Below are 20,304 nucleotides of genomic sequence, written 5' to 3' on the forward strand. Positions count from 1 at the left end.
CATGTTACGAATGACGGCCGCCTGTAGGGCCAGACTTAGACTGTAGGTGGTGCCCCAGGATAAACGAATCATAATAGACACGCCGCCCTCAGCACCCGAACACACACACACACAGTCAAATGATGTCCTCTTTGTAAAGCAAGGCTGAAGCCCTAAAGGGATTCATCTGAAGATTACTGAAATCCTAACATACACATTGTCTCTATGTGTGTAAATATCCCTTCATGGATTGTCCTATAAAGAATAATTTAGCAGACAATTCTATCCAAAGAGTACACAAATAGTGCATACAGAAAGCAAAGCAGAAAATCAAGGATCAAAAGTGTGTAATTCTAACAGTATTTTGTTTTTTAGAGTCAAGAAATGAGGGGTCCTCCTAAGCCCCCCCCCCCCCCCCCCAGGCCTCGTCATGGCAACGCTACTGGGTTGTAACAACAATATCTACAATATTAATACACAGAGCAGGAAAAAACGTCAAACCTCAAGAGCAAAATCAAACTATAATTTATAGAGTCCAAGTAGGACAGATTTGACATATTACATTACAAACGCCTAAGAAAGCTGGGTTGATTATTTGTTTAGCGCCAGTTTGAGGGCACCTCGTTCACCTGACACCCCGGTACTCCGAATGCCCGATCCTTTAGACAAAACCCCTGCTGTTCCCATTGTCTCCTGGAGGTCCGCCTTTCACTGGAGCTGCCTGGCAAAGCAGTCTCCTTACAGTACAGTTCCTCTGAAGAATATCACATAACTGTTGTTCTGATGGAATATCCCGATTAGGTGATTGTTTACAGACCTTCCCACAACAAGTATTTTCTCACCTATAACTCCAGGTCGTGGTGAAACACGATCTTTTTACTTCCTATAAGTTTTGATTATGAATGCTTTTGGAAAAGTAAGAGAAAAGAAAAATATATCTGGACTCAATGGAACAACGTCATTCATTTATTTGTCAGTCGTTCAGTAGGCAAAAAAGTACATATTCTTAATTATGTTACATTCACTCTGCAGTATAATTATATCTGAAAAATTCTATCAACAATAACAAGGGAGGTCTGGGAAGGTATAGCTAGCATGATTCAGTGCTTCATTATGTACATAAGCTTAGCTCTACTTTGTTCCACACAATCTCTTGACAATTTCAGTTTCCTCCCAACACTAAATGTCACACCTGTTTATTAATTCTTTATTAATACACAAAAAAAAACGACAGGAAGTTAGGATAACAATAACAACAGGACGCTGTGGCGCCTTACCGTTAACTTTATGAACCGGGTTCAAACAGGAAGTGTTAGTAGATACAAATTCCCTTCAGGCCTCCGAGCTGGAGGGTGAGTGCTCTGTGTTCAGGCTTGGGGTGGGGGGGCGTTGCTAGTAGCAACGTGAGGATGCTGCTCAGACCTTTGTGTCCTCCACCACGATAGTGAAGGTCTCCGTGGGTGCATGGGTCGGTGCCTTGGTCAGGGCCTGGATGTCGTCTAGGAGACTGGTTGGGGTGACGATGTGCGAGGACCCTGTCAGGAAGACGGTAAAAGAATTACGCCGCTTGAAAAAACACGTAAGCCTCTCGTGTCGTCCAGAAAACTGTATTTCATTTACATTTAGCAGACGCTCTTATCCAGAGCGACTTACAGTAAGTACAGGGACATTCCCCCTGAGGCAAGTAGGGTGAAGTGCCTTGCCCAAGGACACAACGTCATTTTGCACGGCCGGGAATCGAACTTGCAACCTTCAGATTACTAGCCCGATTCCCTAACCGCTTAGCCACCCGACTCCCACTCGTTTTTGCACTACCATCCAGAGACCGTAGGGGGAGACAACCAGCAACAGGCCGGTGTTACGAGTTGCAATGATCAAGAGCCTTAGGAGGGGGGGCGCTGTTGGGGGAGGACCCACCTATGATGACTTCGCAGGACTTGACTGCCTGCGTGACCTCGTACGCGCAGCGCATCTCAGAGTGGCTCATCCCCCCGATGATGAAGACGATCAGCCGCGAGGCGCTCCTACGCCCCTCCTGGGAGCTCGTTTTCTGCTTCTGGCGGGCGCTGAGGAAGAGGAGGGATACCACAGAGGAAGAGAGAGGACATGAAGGAGAAGAGATCAGAGGCTGGAGGGGCTGGTTAACGTAGCTTTACACATCCTTTTGTTCTGTCGTGTTGCTGCCCGCTGTGTTGGGCGTGGAGGGCTAAGCTAGTTCACACCAGAACACACTTACTCAGTCGCTTTGGATAAAAGCGTCTGCTAAATGCATAAATGTATATGAAAGGTTCCCTGTATGTACCTGACTGCACCAGAGCCATTCCAGGCGGCAGGACACTCAGACTGGTGCGGCCATTCCTTACTGTCCAGCTTGTTCTCTACAGCATCCTGGGAACACATATGAAACGTTCTTTCAACGCAGGAGGAAAACAATGAAACAACGAAATAAGCTTGATATCCTGCTAAGTGAGTCTATGATGGCGGCAGAGACGACACAGTCTGAAAGGTGTTTGAGTTGTTTTGATTGGGGTTTCATTGTTAAGGACTACGTAGAGATTAGTAGGCAGAGCCTAAGGCTGTCTCTGTACAAACGATTTCAAGGGTCAGACTTGAAATAAGGGAAGTGAAAACGACTCGAGCTATGGTGAATTCAAGTAGCACCGTTAAAGCTAGGTAATGTGTTACATTGTCCTTTCTGAGGAATGTACCCTCGAGTGAATCTTGAATGGTTTCTAGTTCCATGTCCATGTTATCAGTTCACCTCAACAGAAAGAGCCATGGGCCAACTTTCAAACAATAACACCATAAAAAGTTACAACAAAAAAACAAAAGCTTAAAACAACAAAAGATAAAAGATAAAAGCTTGGAAGGAAAATATGAAAAGTGGCCCAAGATTAGGGATTACAGGCAACCTTTTTTTTGTTCTTTTAAAATGTTCCTTGGTGTATGGCTGTGCCCTAGGGACCACCAAACAAAGCTGAGCAAACAGTGTCCCATCGCTCCCCAGGGAGACGACAATATGCATCCATAAGGACAGCACACTACGGGACAACTGTATCTGATCCTTCACAATCAGGTGACCTGAATCCCACCTTCTTTTGTGAATCTTGAAGAGGGGTGGCAACCCTTTTTTTTTCTCAGGGTGGCAATACAGAGGGAGTCCCAGTGTCCCAGTTTGGAACTGTGAACTGGGTGGGTGAGAGATATATAAGCCCTCCCCCCCCCCCCCCCCCCCCCATTCCGTGTGCCTACATTCTCCTTTTCTCAACCAAAGCCCATAAACGGAACTGACCAACACTATCTCCGACCCATGCCCGCCTCCCGACATGCCGTCACTCTGTCACTGTCTCTTTCCATTCGAGATATGAACGACACCCCAAAGACCCTGCCCTTCCTGCAACTCCCCGGGCACCAGAGATGGCTGACAGAGTTCCGCACTGTGGACGCTCGGCCCTCTCTCACAGACCTCCATCACGTCTTTGATGACAGGCGTCCATCGGGAGAGGTCGTATGTGTCGTCTTGAGAGCGGTCCTTCCTGGGCGGCTTCCGAGAAAAAAGGTTCGGCTGCAGAGAAAGGACGGGGGAAAGCGAAACTCTCAGGCGGAGGTGAAGAGACAAGGCCGAAAGGCCGACAATCGCATGACAGTCACAAGTTCCAACACGCAATCTAGAAACAGTCCTCGCTCTCTCTTCAGGAAAATGCTGACTTGCCGTTGATATGATGGAGACTCCGAGTTCCTTCCAGTTCAGAATCATCTCTTGCCTGTCCTCGTTCTTCACATTCTGGATGAGTTTACTCAGATTCTCCTCGGTGGTCCCTGTTCACGACACAAAGAAACACACGCTAATGAAACACCTTTAATCCACTTACCTATGCCCAATCAAAACCCCCACTTGACCCAACCCTTTTTCTTCCCCACAGCGGTGGATGAAAGGGGGGCGTGAACACAGAGGCTAGTCTGTGACGGCTAGCCCGTGACGGGGAGAGAGAGCCGCCAGCCCTCCGAGGCCCACCGTTCAGGCTGAAGATGTAGAGCAGCACGGCTCGGATCTTGTCGTAGACGCTGTAGGTGTTCAGCAGCACAGGCAGCAGGGTCCTCATGGGGTCCTTGACCTTCTGGCCCTCGCTGTCCAAGCCCACAGCCAGGTCCTGCAGGGGTACAACGTGACGGCTGAACCATCTGTTCATGTGGCCTATGTCATGTGACCTGAGATCCACAGAGTCCTTCCTGGTCCCAGTAGTGTGTAGGTACCTACCTGCTCCGCTTTGCAGAGCTTCTTCTCGTGTTGGTTCATGCAGTCCTCGGTCAAATTCAGGTGAACAGTTTTCTGTGGTTTACGGAGGGGGGGGAGAAACATGATTGGAAGAATCAACCAAGAAAACTAAACGAACAGGAAAAATACACAAATAATATAACATATTGAAAAAATAAGGCAAAATATGATACAGGAAATAAAATACATCTACAAGACACCAGTCTAAGTAACCATCTGATACCAGGTCTGGAAGGCAGAACTCTACCCAACCTGAATGGTCCCCTGGCTTTAAGTACCTGAGACACCTGCTTGCGGACAGAAGGCATCTTTTTCATAAGCTGGGATAAACCACTTATTGTGATCTGGAAGAAAGTGGGTGGGGGGGGGGGGGGGGGGGGAGAAGAACAGGGAAGCAATTTAACAGCCACCGGAAATTAAAAAAAAAAATTAAGGAGAGAAATATGAGAAACACATACCTTTCCATCTGGTTGTTTCTTCTTGGCGGCAATCTCTTTCACCAGCTTGGGTATCTGTCTACAATTCCACGGAATAAAACAAAAGTAGACGTACTTACTGAAACAGGAATCATATTTCAGAAGGACTTACTAAATCAAACCTTCAAAAAATGACGTATACTTACTCAGAGACCTCAGCAATGTGCATGTGTCGAAGTCGGACCCACAGAAGGTCGTCGTCGTTCAGCAGGGCCTCCTTCTCTGAGCCGTCTTTAGACTTGTATCTGAGCAAAACATCAGCACAGGCCTAGATTACACCGAAGCATTGCTTCGCCGACTGTTATCTCCTGAATTTTCCAGATACTACCCATTTCTTTTCTTGAGCCTTCAAGACCAGAAGTGGGAATGAAAACCAAGACAGGAGGCCAGGGGCCTAACATGTCTTACTTGTAGACGTCGTTCTTGATAGGGATCAGATCGTAGGCCATGGCCTGGTAGGTGAGCTCATGTAAGATGGGGCTCACAGGGTCAAAGCCCCTCTCCACGACCAACAGCTGGGCGTGGGTCTTCTCCTGAGGAGGGGAGAGCAAAAACACACCACCCAAAACACACCACCCATCAGTTGACTTCATGGGATAAAGCTTGTCCTCTAAAGACATATTTATCCTTGATAGTTTGAGAGTCTGAGCCTAAGTATTTGTTTTGACAACAAGCAGGAAGTAGATGAGCTTCACCTTCTTCTTGCCTTTGTCATCCATCTCGTAATGGTTGGACAGTTTTTTATCCACCAACTCTGCTAGGTGCTTTGCATTGTACATGCTGGAGTCCCTGACAATGGATAGACAATAGGTTATTGCAGTGTCAATACAGTTTTTTTTAGATAGCAACAGAGAGAAATGAATCCTGTATTCTTGCTTTTGTCCACCTTAACAAATACACTGAGCAGATGATCACTTGTATTCAAAGTCAGACCTATGGGGCTTTCATGACTAGTAATATCGAAACCACCTTGCAGTACTGTCCTCGTCATTTAATACTGCTGGGTTGCCTTTTGTCAGAAGGGCATGGTCTGCTTATGCTTGGGGGGGTGAGACTGAATTCCAACCGAGAGAGAAGCAGCTCACTTCTTGAATCTGATGCCAGGGTACTCGTCCAGCGTGGCGCAGAGGGTGACGATCTGGTCGGCCAGAGTCTCTAGTGTCTTCCCCTTGTCTCCGCTGTTTGGACTGTAAATGCTCTGGAAGGATCCGGGATCATCACAGGTGAACACCTGCAAGACGTTTATTTGCTGAATACTTTAAATCCTCCTCAAAGCCCCATGAAACCCCTGCACTCTCTCTCCCTCTCTCTCTCTCTCTCTCTCTCTCTCTCCCTCTCTCTCTCTCTCTCTCTCTCCCTCTCTCTCTCTCTCTCTCCCTCTCCCTCTCTCTCTCTCTCTCTCTCTCTCCCCCACTCCCTCTCCCTGTCTCTCTCTTTTTTACTTTTCACCAGACAGGCAAAAGCCCAGAATCTCTCCTTCTCCACCCCTCTCTCTGAAAGCCCCATTGAATTATTGACTCTATTTATGTTTTTAATTGAAACTGCTGAGACTTACAATGGAAGAGATACAGTCTTGTAATACTGCTTGATTACTGGGCCAATTACTCTTCATAACATCTTATTCCTCTGAGAGAGACAGGAGCTTACGTAATACCACAATGTCTCAACACCTGAGAGCAACACTCTTAAATGTGTTTTGTCAAAGCACCAGTGTTGCATCGCTCAACAGGAAATCACTTCCAAGTTATCTTTGACTTAAAAACAGTTATCAATGCATGTCTAAATTGATTAAAAGCAAGCTCTGCATGTAACCTGAAAAGAATGACGTTTGGCATTTTGATAAAGGAAAAAGACAAGAAGTAAGGAGGATACTTTTGGCAAAGCACGGTTGCTGTCAGTCCACACCCCTGACCCCTGACCGTGCTTTCCTAGACACAACCAGGGACCAGAGTGAAAACATAGGAAACTTACTTGTGCTTCGTGGGGTAAAAAAGAGATGCATATTTCTTTGCAGACACGTATATACTTTGCACAGTATGATTTCATCTTGCTGAACAAATCATCTGAACAATCTGGGGGGGATGAAATAAATACACATTTTTAGAAATAAACGTGATGAACTATTGTGCAAAGTAAAAATGTCTGTTGACTCAAATTGATGGAATACTTCTGCCAGAGTACTTACAGTCAGTGAAGTACACATATGCTGCTTTGTACTTGGGTTTAGTCTTGAAGTCTTCAATGAAGGCGTCCACACACTATAAGCACAATAGTGTAATTTTAAACATGTGAAAACTAAAATGTAAAATGTGATCCCAGCATAAAACAACAATGACATCTATATCAGAATTCGGTTTATTCGCCATGTATGTTATACAAACACGGCATTTACTGTGGCATGGAGATGCAAACAATAAACATATACGTATCTTAAATTAAGTAAAATCCGTAATTTATAATGATCCATTGCAACAGGATGTTGAGTGATTTTAACAGTCTAATCAGGTCAAACCTTTGAGGTTGGGGACATAAAGTAGATGGCCTTCATCTCTGGGACAGGTTCTCTGCATTTGAAAAGGTCCTCGACAACTGAGTAGTAAAAATATGATTAACATAGTATATGTAGTATATTAAAAATGTAAAACGCCATCCCATCTTCTTAGCAGAATGTAAAATGTCACTGTTAGTATGACATTATCTGACATAATTTGACTTACTTGTGATTCCCTCTGACATCAAGTCTGACATCTTGCAACAGGAAGTCAGAAGCTTGGTGGTAAATTGATCCAGTATCAATATCTGGGAACAAAAGCAGATACAGTACTGGAAGTTTTATGCCTCAAGACACACAAACACAATCCACTTCGCAATTCAACAGGAATGTATGTAATCTGAGAGGGTATTTCAACCTCCGGTGTTCTCATTTATGCCCTACCTTCCATACTTCAGACTTTTTGCAATCCGCAATGATTGTTTCCTGTATTTCTGTGAATAACCAATGAAGAACAATTAGGACAGACTTTATATGCATCTACAATTACATTTGCTTACCATAACGTCTGATTCCTGTGAATCCCCGACTACAATTACATGCATTTTTGACAATGTTTTGGTGCCGATTGCCAAAGTTAGCTACATTATCCAAACATGCCTGTTTTCCGAGTCACCCAGTTGATTGTTTACCAACTTCTAGCTAGCCTAGCTCTAGCATTGTAATTACTGTTTAGCTGGCTAGTAGGCTAAGTAACGGCACCAAAATTAAACACGATAGGCTACCTATCAACAAGTAAACGCAAGTTAGCTTTATTAGAACAACTTCACAGCCCAACTAGTGTGTTCAAACTTCCTACCATAGCTAGCTAGCGAGTTAGCTTGATGTACAGGAATGGAAAGTATGACTTCCTGAGCTAGCCAGTTAGCTCTCTAGCTAACATGAGAGTCAAAAAGGGTGTAGACAACTTTGCACGCATTTCATTGCAGACAACCATTCAACTTCTTTAAAGGGATAAATTAAACATTTCAAAAGAAGAACTGACATTCATATACGCTACGGTCTAAGGTAATCTTAGTAATAAAAAGACAACTTACTTTGCCAAACTATTTTTTTTAGACCGTGATCCGAAACAGTTGCCATTTTTCCTCTGAAGCCTGTGGTTGGATCTTCCTGTCCGCTCTACGTTGAACTTCGTCATCAGTGTCAACAAATGTCACCCAGCTGTGTAGATTTAATGTCAGATTTAACTAGTTTCATTATAAATCGTCAACCAAAAATCTCACAATGTAGATGTATATTGAGATTAATTATGGTTGTATACAACAACAGCTAAAAACTTTATTATGGGGTCAATACATCATTATCATTAATATATTTATTTAATATAGCCTAATTATTATATAACTATGAATGTTAATATCATTATCATATCGTTTTATAAATTAAACATAATTTGTACAGCAAATGTATATATATCCTGAAGCAGCATGTTTTGCCTGTCAGTGATTGGACGGTTGTCCCAGTGGGAGGGGACACGCGCAGGTATTTCAGCCTTGACAGACCAAAATTATGTAAAAGAAAAGAAAAAGGTCTGACATGAATATTCTCTCAACATCTGAGAGACTGCCGTTGTAAGAAATAACTGCTCAGAAAAGGACCGTTTTAAAAATATAAAATAACGACAGCATGGGGACTGTGAAGTGGATTGTGGTCTTTGCCTTGCTGAGTATTGCCTGTCAGGTAAGAACGGTGACAATAGATTCTACATTATCTTTATTTACGTGAGTATAGATATTTCAGAGAATATTTATCTGATATAACCACATCAACTGATACTTTTATATATAAGCAAATTAATATTGGCTTTAGTTTGTGTCCGATATATTTATCATGAAAATGATCAGTTTGTTTGTGACATTTGAGTTTGATTAATACTTAATTTATTATATCTTTGTTCTTTCAGAGTGCTGCTCTTTCAGGTAATCCTACATGTTTTTTCAACAAGCATTCATCAATTATAGGAGTCAATGCATTCCAAGAGAAATACCTGCATACCAACATATTTTTCCATCAAAATATGTATAACCCTGTACTGTAGGTTGCTGTTGGTGATAAATGATTACATCTTAAACAATTATTACAATGTACATAATAAGCGATGACCTCATCTTTTCCATCAGGTTTGCATGTGTCCGTGTTCTCTGTTACATCCAAGAGCATGGCAGTCCAGTGGACCAAATACTCCTCAGCCACATCCTACAAGATTACAGTCACACCTAAAAACTCACCCTCTCACCCTGCCTTTGCCCAGTTTGGCCCCAATTCTGTGATGGGCTCTGTAAACTCTCTGTCCCCCAACACGTTGTACACCGTTAAGGTGGAGGCGATGGATGCCTCTCTGAATGTGCTGAGCCAAGCTCAGGTTGAGAAGATCACGGGTGAGTTTATTTTGGGCTGTTTCAAAGGAAGGAGTAGACACACTTTTTAGACAGCCGGTGAAGGTCTAACTTTTATATGTACAGCTATATTGTTATCCATTTTTATTACAGTTGATCAATCATAAATCATGATAAATCATCAAGTGTTCATGAGTGATTGTGCTACTGTGCAGTGTAACGTAGAGTAATGATGGCCTCTCGTATTCAGCTCCTGAGGTACCCAGCGTCGTCATGGCAACTTCAAAGCAGAGCGACAGGATATCAGTGGAGTTCACGTCGGCGCCCGGCGCCACATCCTACGTCCTGCGCGCCGAGACCGCGGACGGCTCCTTCTTCTCCGAGACCGACGCGTCTTCTTCCCCCGGCACGGTGACCAACCTCAAGCCCTACACCGACTACATTCTCAGCGTCCTGTCCGTCAACAGCGGAGGTCGGAGTCAGCCGTCCCTCCCCGCGGAAGCAAAGACAGGTAGCTAGCTAGCTAGCATCCCCTCACATTCACGGCTGGATAAACCTCACACGAGTCTACGAGCCCGGTATAAAGAAACGAACCGTTTGTGTCACCTTTTCTACTCATTCCCTCACATAAGTCACTTGATATCTGCACTGACCTATACACCAGGCTGAAAGATGGGAGTATTTACATACATCACCCCAAGCTTGATACGAGCGGCTCCGCAAATCCAGTTTTCCTCTCATCTTGAATGTCGTCATTGCCTTGAGGGTGAGAGGTGGGTGGAGGGTTATCCTCCACCCGGGGTAACTTTATCTGACCCCTCTCTTTAAAAACAAAGGGTTTACCTCATCCACAGAATTCAGCTGGCCTCCCTGAGGGTATGACCTGTATCTCTTGACAGGATCTGATTTCATTATCAACGACTAACAAAACACCAGTATCTTATTGTCCCATTGTATGCAAGGTTATTCATGACTCATAATTCCTTGTTTATTATTATCAGATCAACATTCGATAATCTCAAGTGATTATATGGGAACACTGCATAAAAAGGATGAATACCTACAAACTCATTCTGAAATCAAAATGCATGTTTCGGTTAATCTCTTCCCATAGTGGTTGCTGCCCCTCATCTGATCACCAGCTCTCCCAGTAACTCCAGCATCGTCGTGGTATGGCAGCCAGTAGCCAACGCCGTCCGCTACACTCTCTCTCTCATCATGGAGGGTTCCAACATCACAGACGTCAACATCACGAGTCCCAACGTCACCTTCTCGGACCTGGAGGCTGGGAGTGTGTACGCCATCAAGGCCAACGCCTGGGACTCCATGAATAGGCAGGGAGACGATGCCCACGGCTCCCAGATCACACGTAAGCATGAGGCTCAAGAACTGCGGTTGAGTGTGTGTGTCTTGGTTTGTGCTGAATCATCTTGTGTGTGTGTGTTCCTGCAGGGCCTCCCACTCCTAGCATCGTTCAGATGAACGTGTCGAGGAACGAATACTCAGCGGGTCTGTCCGTGTCCTGGCATCTCGTCCAGGGGGCGTCCGACTACCTGGTCCTCAGCTCGGAGGGGATCAACTGTACCTCCGCCGTGGGCACCTGCACCCTCGCCCCCCTGGCGTGTGGCCAGGAACACACTCTCACCGTCACCGCCAGGAACCTGGCTGGTCCCAGCCCTCCCTCCGCGGCTCAGGAGTTCACCTCCTGTACGTACGCCAGCATGCCGTGTACATCCCACCTGGGAAAAACAGGGAAGACTTCCCTGACATACTAACTGCACTGTCATGCCAATAGTGGGAGTAGCACGACTGACGACTGCAACAAGGAGTCAGGTGGCTGAGCGGTTAGGGAATCGGGCTTGTAATCAGAAGGTTGCCGGTTCGATTCCTCGCCAGGCCAATGACGTTGTGTCCTTGGGCAAGGCACTTTACCCTACTTGCCTCGGGGGTAATGTCCCTGTACTGTAATACTTACTGTAAGTCGCTCTGGATAGAGCGTCTGCTAAATGACTAAATGTAAATGTAACAAGCATGTGGTACAGATGAAACCGACTGACTGTCCTGTTGTGCTCTTACATTTACATTTACATTTAGTCATTTAGCAGACGCTCTTATCCAGAGCGACTTACAGTAAGTACAGGGACATTCTCCCCGAAGGCAAGTAGGGTGAAGTGCCTTACCCAAGGACACAACGTTCGCAACGGCAGGGAATCGAACTCGCAACCTTCAGATTACTAGCCCGACTCCCTCACCCAGCCATCTGACTCCCAGTCCTCCTCTTCCCAGTCCCCTGTCCACCAGAGCCTGTGTGGGTGGAGGAGACACAGGCCGGGAACTGCTCCGTCACGTGGGGCCCCATGCCCTACGCTGACAAGTACGTGGCCTTCATCAAGAGAGACGACGGGATCGAGGAGAGGTGCAACACCACCAACACCACCTGCGACTTCCACTGCCAGTGTGGCTACACCTTCCTGATGACGGTGTTCGCTTACAACCTGGCAGGAGGCAGCCCACCAGGCACCGTACTCAACTACACCACCCGTAAGAGAAATCACCCTGATCCCCCACCCAGCGTTCATGCACCGCGGCTGGTCCTCCCCACTCTGCACATTATCCTCTCTGAGAGTCACGGTTCCCGGATGAAAACGATTCCATGTCCCCCTCCTCCTGTGTGTCCTCAGTGCCCTGCTGTCCGGAGGACGTGCGCATCTCTCTGGTCTCCACGGACACCCTCGAGATCGAGTGGTCGGCGGCGCGCGGCGCCGAGGTGTACGAGACGCGGGCGGTCGAGGGCTCGAACGTCATCCTGTGCAACGACACGTCCCCCGTGTGTGCGCTCTCTGACCTCACCTGCGACAGGCCTTACAGCGTCATGGTCATCCCCTGCAGCGAGGGGAGAGGTTGCAACTGGGCCTGCGGTACCCACACTAAGGAGACAGGTACACACACACACACACTCTAAATCAGTTGATACCGGATTATGCTCACTGTGACTCTTAACCAATTTCTCTCTTTCCCTCCCTCCCTCCCTCCCTCCCTCCCTCCCACTCTCTCTCTATCTCCCTCTCTGTCTCACTCCCTCTCTCTCCCCCTCCCTCCTTCTCTCTCTCTCTCTCTCTCTCTCTCTCTCTCTCTCTCTCTCTCTCTCTCTCTCTCTCTCTCTCTCTCACACTCTCTCTGTCTGTCTCTCCCTCCCTCCCACTCTCTCTCTATCTCCCTCTCTGTCTCACTCCCTCTCTCTCCCCCTCCCTCCTTCTCTCTCTCTCCTACTCTCTATCTCCCTCTCTCTCTCTCTGTCCCTCTCCCTCTCTCTCCTACTCTCTATCTATCTCCCTATCCCTCTCCCCCCCCCCCCCCCCCCCCCCCCTCTCTCTCTCTCTCTCTCAGCCCCCTGTATGTCAGACATCCTGGGGATCTCACAGGTCACCAACAGCAGTGTCTCTGTCAACTTCACCACACCCAACCGTGCAGCCAACTACACCGTGACTGCAGCGGGGGCCCCCGACACCCACACCTGCCAATCCAGCGGCACGCCCTGTGTCATAACCAACCTGCCGTGTGGCTCTGCCTACGACGTCAGCGTCCTAGCAACCACCGCCGTGGGACAGAGCGTCCCTAGCTACGTCGTTACCCTAGAAACAGGTGGGTCGTCGGATTTTTTCCCCTTTCCTAGCCCAGGGTTTAGTAGTAAATATAAAAATTCCGTCAGAAACATGAACATGTGGCGTTCTCCTTCAGCGCCGTGTTGCCAGAGACCCTCAACGTGCACCAGGTGACACAAGCCATGACAAACGTCACCTGGTCACCAGCCAGGGGAGCCCAGTCCTTCGTTACCGCTCTGACGTCATCGAAAGGCCACGCCCGCTGTCACACCCAGGACTCGCACTGCCTGATGGGATGCATCACCTGTGGTACCAACTACACCGTCAGCATGGAGGCCTACAGCCGCACCGGGCACAAGTCTGAGTGCACCTATCGCGGCTTTTCATCCAGTGAGTGACATACACGTCGGCCTATCACATGTCGAGATCCTCTCCACAGCAGTCCCTCCACATCGCATAACGTTTGCAATCTGTTACTCTTAAGCTTAATTTATACTCAGGTCGCCGACACTTTTGAAATGGTCCGCCGACGGAAAAAAAAAAGTGTCGCTCAGGCTGCTGCATTTATACTTCGGCAAACAGTCGCCTGTGCTCAATGTTCGCGTGACGTAAACAGAATCATTTTACCGTTACATTCATAGTTGATCAATCTGAGAAACTGACAATTTTATTTTTTCACTATGTGACGACATCAGCGCCAGTTAGAAATTTCTCCTGGTAGGCGACACTTCTAAGCGACGGTTAAAAGTGTCAACTGTGAAGTCATTTCTGTCGGCGACCTTTTTTAAAAGTGTCTGCGACCTAAGTATAAATTGGGCTTTAAGGGTTCAGGTTGGTTTGGGTGCAGTCCTATGGGCCGTGTGTGAAGCATGTCTGTGACACGGTTTGTGAAACGGGTCCACACTCAAACTCAAAATGTGATCTGATTGGTGATCTGATTGGTGATCTGATTGGTGATCTGCTTCAGGCCCTGCTGTCCTTCGGGCGTGAAGCTGTACCAGATGAGCAACAACACGCTGCGAGTGTACTGGCGTTCCGCGGGCGCCCTCCACAACACCACGGCGGACGTGTACGGCAGTCAGACCAACTACACCTGCAGTCCGGTTGCCGGGGGCAACTCGTGTGACGTTTCCGACATCTTGTGTGGGGACGTCTACACCGTGGTGGTGGCCCCGCTCACGACGGACGGGACCATGGTCCCGTTCTGTCCCCAGAGGATGTACTCAGGTACTGGACAAGGGGCAGGAAATTCTAGGGGAGTCAGGTGGCTGAGCGGTTAGAGAATCGGGCTGTTAATCAGAGATAAGAGTGTCTGCTAAATGATTAAATGTAAATGTAATGGAAATGAGATCTGACATCAAAAGTCAGAGGAGAGTGGAGGGAGGAGAGTGGAGCAGGTAATACATGTCTCTGTGGTAAGATAATTATGTTTCGCTTACATGCTTTTTGTTTGTCCTCTTTCAGTTTCCTGTTCAGGAGGCAATGTTGGAATGGGTAAGCCGGTCAATACAACAACCTATTGCAAGTTGTTACAAACCTATTCACTGAATAGTGTAAATACTGTATATTTGATGTGACAAAGAGAAATTCATAATAACAGTGCAAACTTACTTATACCACACCCATTCTTTTTTTTTAGTCATGTATCGCGGAAAAAGAAGTTTGGACTAGTGCACAGTAAGTCCAGATATTTCCATTACCTCTTCTATTCACCTCAATCATGAAGGAAAGTCGGACTCATTATGCTGTCAACACATGAAAAGCCTCCTTTATCAGTCTGTGTCTAGGAGGGGTCAGATGGCTGAGCGGTTAGGAAATCGGGCTGTTAATCACAAGGTTTCCGGTTCGATTCCCGGCCGTGCAAAATGACGTTGTGTCCTTGGGCAAGGCACTTCACCCTACTTGCCTCGGGGGAATGTCCCTGTACTTACTGTAAGTCGCTCTGGATAAGAGCGTCTACTAAATGACTACATGTAAATTGAATCCCAGGATTGGATCTTCCTTCCTTGTACTTAACACGTGTTCCGGATAGAGGACAGAGAGGGGGTCAACCTTCTCCCCCTAGGGGCTCGCAACAGCCAAGAGAGGACAAAACAAACAACTAAAAAAACTATTCTGGAGTCAATAAAGCACTTCCCCTAACAGATTAGGTTTCATTCCTCAACTGTATCATAGCTCCATAGTCCTTAGCTATTCGTGTAATCAGATCCCCCCCAAAGAAATAGAAATGTTCACTGGTGTTCAGTTCATAAATATGAGATATAAAAATGCTTTTGTTTGAGAGTCACTGACTTCTAGCCACAAGAATTGTTCTGAGGACATTGACAGAGAAGGCTTCAAATAACCCTCCCATGCCTAAGGGAATGTAAGTGAGAATCATTGAGCTCATCAGTATTCTGTATGTTATCAATACTTTGCCGCCTCTGCTGGTCATGAATGGACATTGCATCCCTCACAGCACAGAGGAAGTCAAAACTACAGTTTTATCACAAAAAACGTTAAACTTGTGATTGCAACAGAATAACCCTTCTATCACAATAATAATTTAAAAAAATGGACTAATATATTGATGAATGACATACAACCTAAAGCCAAAGACATATTTTTAAACAGACGAATGTGATTTTCATGGGTTTGCAATTGTTTCTGTTACCAGTTTCCAGTCCTGTACTTTAGGTCTTAGCAGAAGATAGAAGCTGATCACATCCTCCTCATCTCTATCCCATGTCCCTACCCCTACATCTCTGGAAGAAAGAAGATATTTCAACATATACGTGGGTTTGAACAACTAAAGTCCTACACTGTTGTTCGACACTAAAACTAGAAAATAGTGTGCATGTTGATAGAGCCAAATATTTTTTTTAAATCAAAAGCTACTATGGTGTTTTTGGACCATTGTTATTATTTATAGAACAATTGAAACAGGCTATTTTCAAATACTTTAACGTGATTTTTTAGTTTTGGTGTTCCAGTCCTCAGTGCATGTTTGTTGCCCAAAAATATCGGTATGTGTGCCCCAGCTAAACGTATTTATTGGTAATATAATAGTTACAAATGCCCTAGCTCAAATCTCAGGCATTTACAATGAAAGGTGATCTTACCATGGAATCTTATAAGCACAATTATTCTGCCAACAATGTTTGTGTTATCTTGAACACATTATTAAGTCAAACGGCTTAAGAGGCTGCATTGTAAATTGTCAACTTCAGCCTAATCTCAGGGCCCCAAGATATAACAATGCATAGATACACTATTTTGGTACATTATTATGTCAACTGTCAACATATCCCCATTGCTGTTATTTTTGTTCCGTCTACCAGTTGACAAACTATGAAGAAAAAAACCTATAAAAAATATTGGATGAATAAAGAAAGGTGCTATAAAGTAAGTAAGTAAGTAAGTAAGACTATATTTATATAGCACATTTCATACAATAATTGCAGCTCAAGGTGCTTTACATAAATCAATAAAAACAATAATACAAGTGATAAACAATTCAAACAAAAATAAAAATCCCAATAAGATCTCTGTTCAAGAGAGAAACCAACTTTAAACATGCATCTTAAAGTAACAATAATATAATTAATAAAAGTAGGAAAACGATTGTCTGTGTCTAATACAAGACAAGAAGACTGTGTGCGCCAACTTTTAACTTTAATTTGATGTCATGAAAATCCTGGTGTTGTGATGTTAGCCCCCTAAGCTTTCCAGAATAAAAAATGCAGTTCCTGAAACATCTGGCCCGCTGTTACTTAAGAATTTGACATTTTTCAACCAAGAATATGTAAAGACTATCTCCCTATGCAGAAGGCCTTCTGAGGATGAATGGTGGACACGAACTGCTTGTCAATCAAAAGCAGCTGTAACTTATAGCTGAGGATGTTCTGTCCCCAGTGACCCCAGAAGAATCTCAAAATTGGTTTGCAATATGTATGTGTTTGCCTGTTGTCAAATGTTTGCATATTTCCTTCATTAAAAAAAATCATTGCATTAAATGTGTGTTTTGATTATTTCTAAGAGAAACACATCATAAGAAGCTATAACAGGGTACATTTACACAGCTGAGGAACTAGAAGAGTCACAATAAGGCTCAATATTTTCATAGATATAGGTCTTGTATGTTTGAACAACCCATGCAACTCAATATACATTTGAACAATAAACCTGCATTCTAAATATTCTTAACCCGAAGGTTACACAAGGGGTTAACACGGATCAAATGCCTGTAGTGGCTGTGTTTCACACGACAACATGGAGGACGCATCCAGCACAGCGTATCAAACACGTTGAACCACACCGGACAAGACAACAGCCTGTCCCCATCTCTTGAATTCTTCCAGCTATCAATGTCTTCTAAGTTTCACTTGGCTTGGTTCCCGATGCCGACAATGGACATGGTTTTTGGTTATTATCCCCAATGCACCACGCAAGGTATAGGCTATCAATTATGATACCAAGGTGGAGGTCCATGGGGAAAAGAGCTATTCATGAGGCCAGTGTGAGGCAGTTTTAGAAAGGCTTGTTGCCTCAGCCATCTAATCCTCCCACCCCGCCCAGAGCCACTCAAACCTTATGTAATGGACCCATCCCATCAACATTTACACTACATTTAGTCATTTAGCAGACGCTCTTATCCAGAGCGACTTACAGGTGAAGTGCCTTACCCAAGGACACAACATCATTTTTGGCACGGCCGGGAATCGAATCGAATACATCCAGATGATGTTAGATATGTGTACAGTACCTAATGTGTGTAGTCAAATCAAAATGTATTTGTATATCCCTTTTTACAAGCAATGTCACAGAGGGCTTCACATACGCCCATAGAACTGCCCCTCAACCAACCTAAACCCTCAAGGAAGACAAGGAAAAACTCCCAGAATAACTCACTAGAGGAGAAAAAATGGAAGAAACCTTGGGAGGAGCATTGAGGGATCCCCTCCTCTAGAGGACGGCTGTAGTCATAGTAAACCTTATATAATGTCAATTAATATAGGTTATCAAAGGTGAAGAATTAACACTTTCAAGACATCCAATTATGCAAACTGACATTTTCGTCATTCATTAATTCCATTATTAATGGAATCAAAGGATCTTGACATCATTGGCATTCACTTCTGACCCTAAACAGTGACCCATAAGATGGTGATGACCTGTCTGCCAAGATAGAAACTTGCCACATAAACCAAAAATACAATGAGAAAACAAGGCGTTAACATCACTTGTCCTTAGTGATTATGTTTCAATATTAGCCTTTGTTTAAGCAGCAGCTTGAATTTCTTGGCTGGCCTTAGTGGGAAGTCTCCACTTTCATGTTGACTTCCTTGTTCTTATGTACAATCAGGAACCAAGAAGAGATATCCTATTATTCTCAAGTAATAAAAGATTCCTTTCATCACAACACAAACCCCTCATAAAGTTCACCCCCCCCCCCCCCCCAAAAAAAAAAACAAACGATTATTTTCAGGAATACCAACCTTGTCATCACAGGAGATATATCAAGGCAAAGGCCCAAAATTGTGTTACGCTGGTTTGACATACCTAGTAAATGTACCTGTTTGCTCCAAGCCCTAATTCCCAAGTTACCTACTTTCATTGGGTTTCAGCCATATGTCTCCGATGAGCCACTCTCAGACCACTCCCTTGGTTTTAGCTTTGTGTTCAGTCTGTGTTCCCAAGCATTGTTCCCTATGGACGTAAATGAAAAACACACACAATGAGGAGAAAACAGGGCCAAATAGGAATTCCATACATCGCTAATGTGTTACGATCAACAACCCTAGTGTGGTGCTGTGAGTTCACACAATAAGTGCTTTTCTGGTCAGTTCCACGTTTCAACACGGCAGACAAAGGTACATTTGTGGGTCAGATCAGATGGTTGCAGATTTGACGTCAAATAAGGCATAGTTTTCTTTTAATGTGTTCAAAGATATGATCGATGTGCGTCAGGCAGCGGATGACAAACTTAAAGTAGTACAATGACAGTTGTTCTGGAATCAATCAATGAAAAAAGATCTTCAAAATCTATAAAAATGTAATGTTACAAAATATCACAGTACTCATAAATAGCTCTGTTAACCGACATGTCGGTTGTCGTATTCTGAATTGTGATCAAAAGTCTAATATTCCCAAAAATCATGTTCAAGGTTATTTTTAATCTTGGACAAAAATGTGACCAAGCACAAATAAATGCCAACGAGATTACATCAACACAATTTCTTATAAGTAGACATTTGACTTGTATTAAATCCTCTAAGGATTGATACAATTGGCTAGTGACACACTTTAAACAATCCAGTAAATGACAAGAATGTGGTCGGAACAAGCTGAACTACAACAAACATGGTTTAACCAACTTTTAGGAAAGAAAATATATCCCAACACAAGAAGATGATTAAAGATCTCATGTTCTATAGGGGTCATGTCAACGACTACAAGTGAATACCATACATGATGAAAACTGAAGATTACATTGTGGACACCAGCTGTACCATTCCATACAGACAGAGCCATCTCCTTTCTCTCCTCCATCCCTCCCTCCCTTCCAAGGTCCCCGCCCTCCTCCCCTCCCTCTGCCGGGCATCTCTGTGCCTGAGGCTATCAGGAGGAGAACTGTCCCAATTTGGGGCCTACTGATTGGTTCCCGCATCTCAGAAGTACCTGCACTGTAGCTCAAAAGAATTCAGAACACCTTTTGTATTTGGACTCCCTTGTATATGGAACTAAATTGAAAACTTGCAGACATTGTCAAAGATGGGATTGTTAAGAGCATTACGGTTGTCTTTCGTATTGGCGACCCTGAGCCAGGTAAATTTGGGACTTTATCCTACTGATAGAGCAAATGTAGAATTTGGGATGTATAGCTGTACGACCATGATATGTCACATTTCTCTTTGGAGTAAGATCTAATTTATTTATATTTTTTTGTTTGCAGATAACGTTACAGAGGCACAAGGTAAGACTACACATCAATGTGGCTTTCAAATTTACAGGAATAATCATTACCCTGAGGCAGGGGATGTATTTTAGAATGTTTTTATATACAAAGATAAATGTATAATTACTAAATACTAATGGTAAA

General features: G+C 44.6%; 2 protein-coding genes across 2 annotated transcripts; one reads left to right on the forward strand and one right to left on the reverse strand.

The window, feature by feature from the left end:
- Positions 1-930: 930 nt before the first annotated feature.
- stxbp3 (syntaxin binding protein 3) lies at positions 931-8,427 on the reverse strand. Its single transcript, XM_062452646.1, has 19 exons — positions 8,320-8,427; positions 7,667-7,716; positions 7,449-7,530; positions 7,244-7,320; positions 6,917-6,989; positions 6,703-6,803; positions 5,817-5,962; positions 5,427-5,520; positions 5,140-5,264; positions 4,878-4,976; positions 4,714-4,771; positions 4,534-4,599; positions 4,238-4,309; positions 3,995-4,130; positions 3,692-3,798; positions 3,446-3,544; positions 2,282-2,367; positions 1,897-2,045; positions 931-1,514 (listed from the first exon to the last, which is right to left on the reverse strand). The coding sequence occupies exons 1-19, from the start codon at positions 8,363-8,365 to the stop codon at positions 1,396-1,398; spliced, it is 1,785 nt and encodes a 594-aa protein (XP_062308630.1). The 5' UTR covers positions 8,366-8,427; the 3' UTR covers positions 931-1,395.
- Positions 8,428-8,814: 387 nt separating this feature from the next.
- Positions 8,815-16,995, forward strand: LOC134013050 (fibronectin type III domain-containing protein 7-like). The gene is given in 15 exon segments (XM_062452790.1): positions 8,815-8,965; positions 9,189-9,204; positions 9,406-9,663; positions 9,872-10,132; positions 10,736-10,990; positions 11,074-11,328; positions 11,908-12,162; positions 12,303-12,560; positions 13,009-13,263; positions 13,360-13,374; positions 13,377-13,617; positions 14,191-14,450; positions 14,688-14,717; positions 14,863-14,900; positions 15,880-16,995. Coding segments are annotated over 14 exon segments (2,445 nt in total). The 5' UTR covers positions 8,815-8,911; the 3' UTR covers positions 14,895-14,900; positions 15,880-16,995.
- The last annotated feature ends 3,309 nt before the right edge of the window (positions 16,996-20,304 follow it).

Source organism: Osmerus eperlanus, chromosome 26, assembly GCF_963692335.1.
Source record: "Osmerus eperlanus chromosome 26, fOsmEpe2.1, whole genome shotgun sequence".
NCBI classification, from domain to species: Eukaryota; Metazoa; Chordata; class Actinopteri; order Osmeriformes; family Osmeridae; genus Osmerus; species Osmerus eperlanus.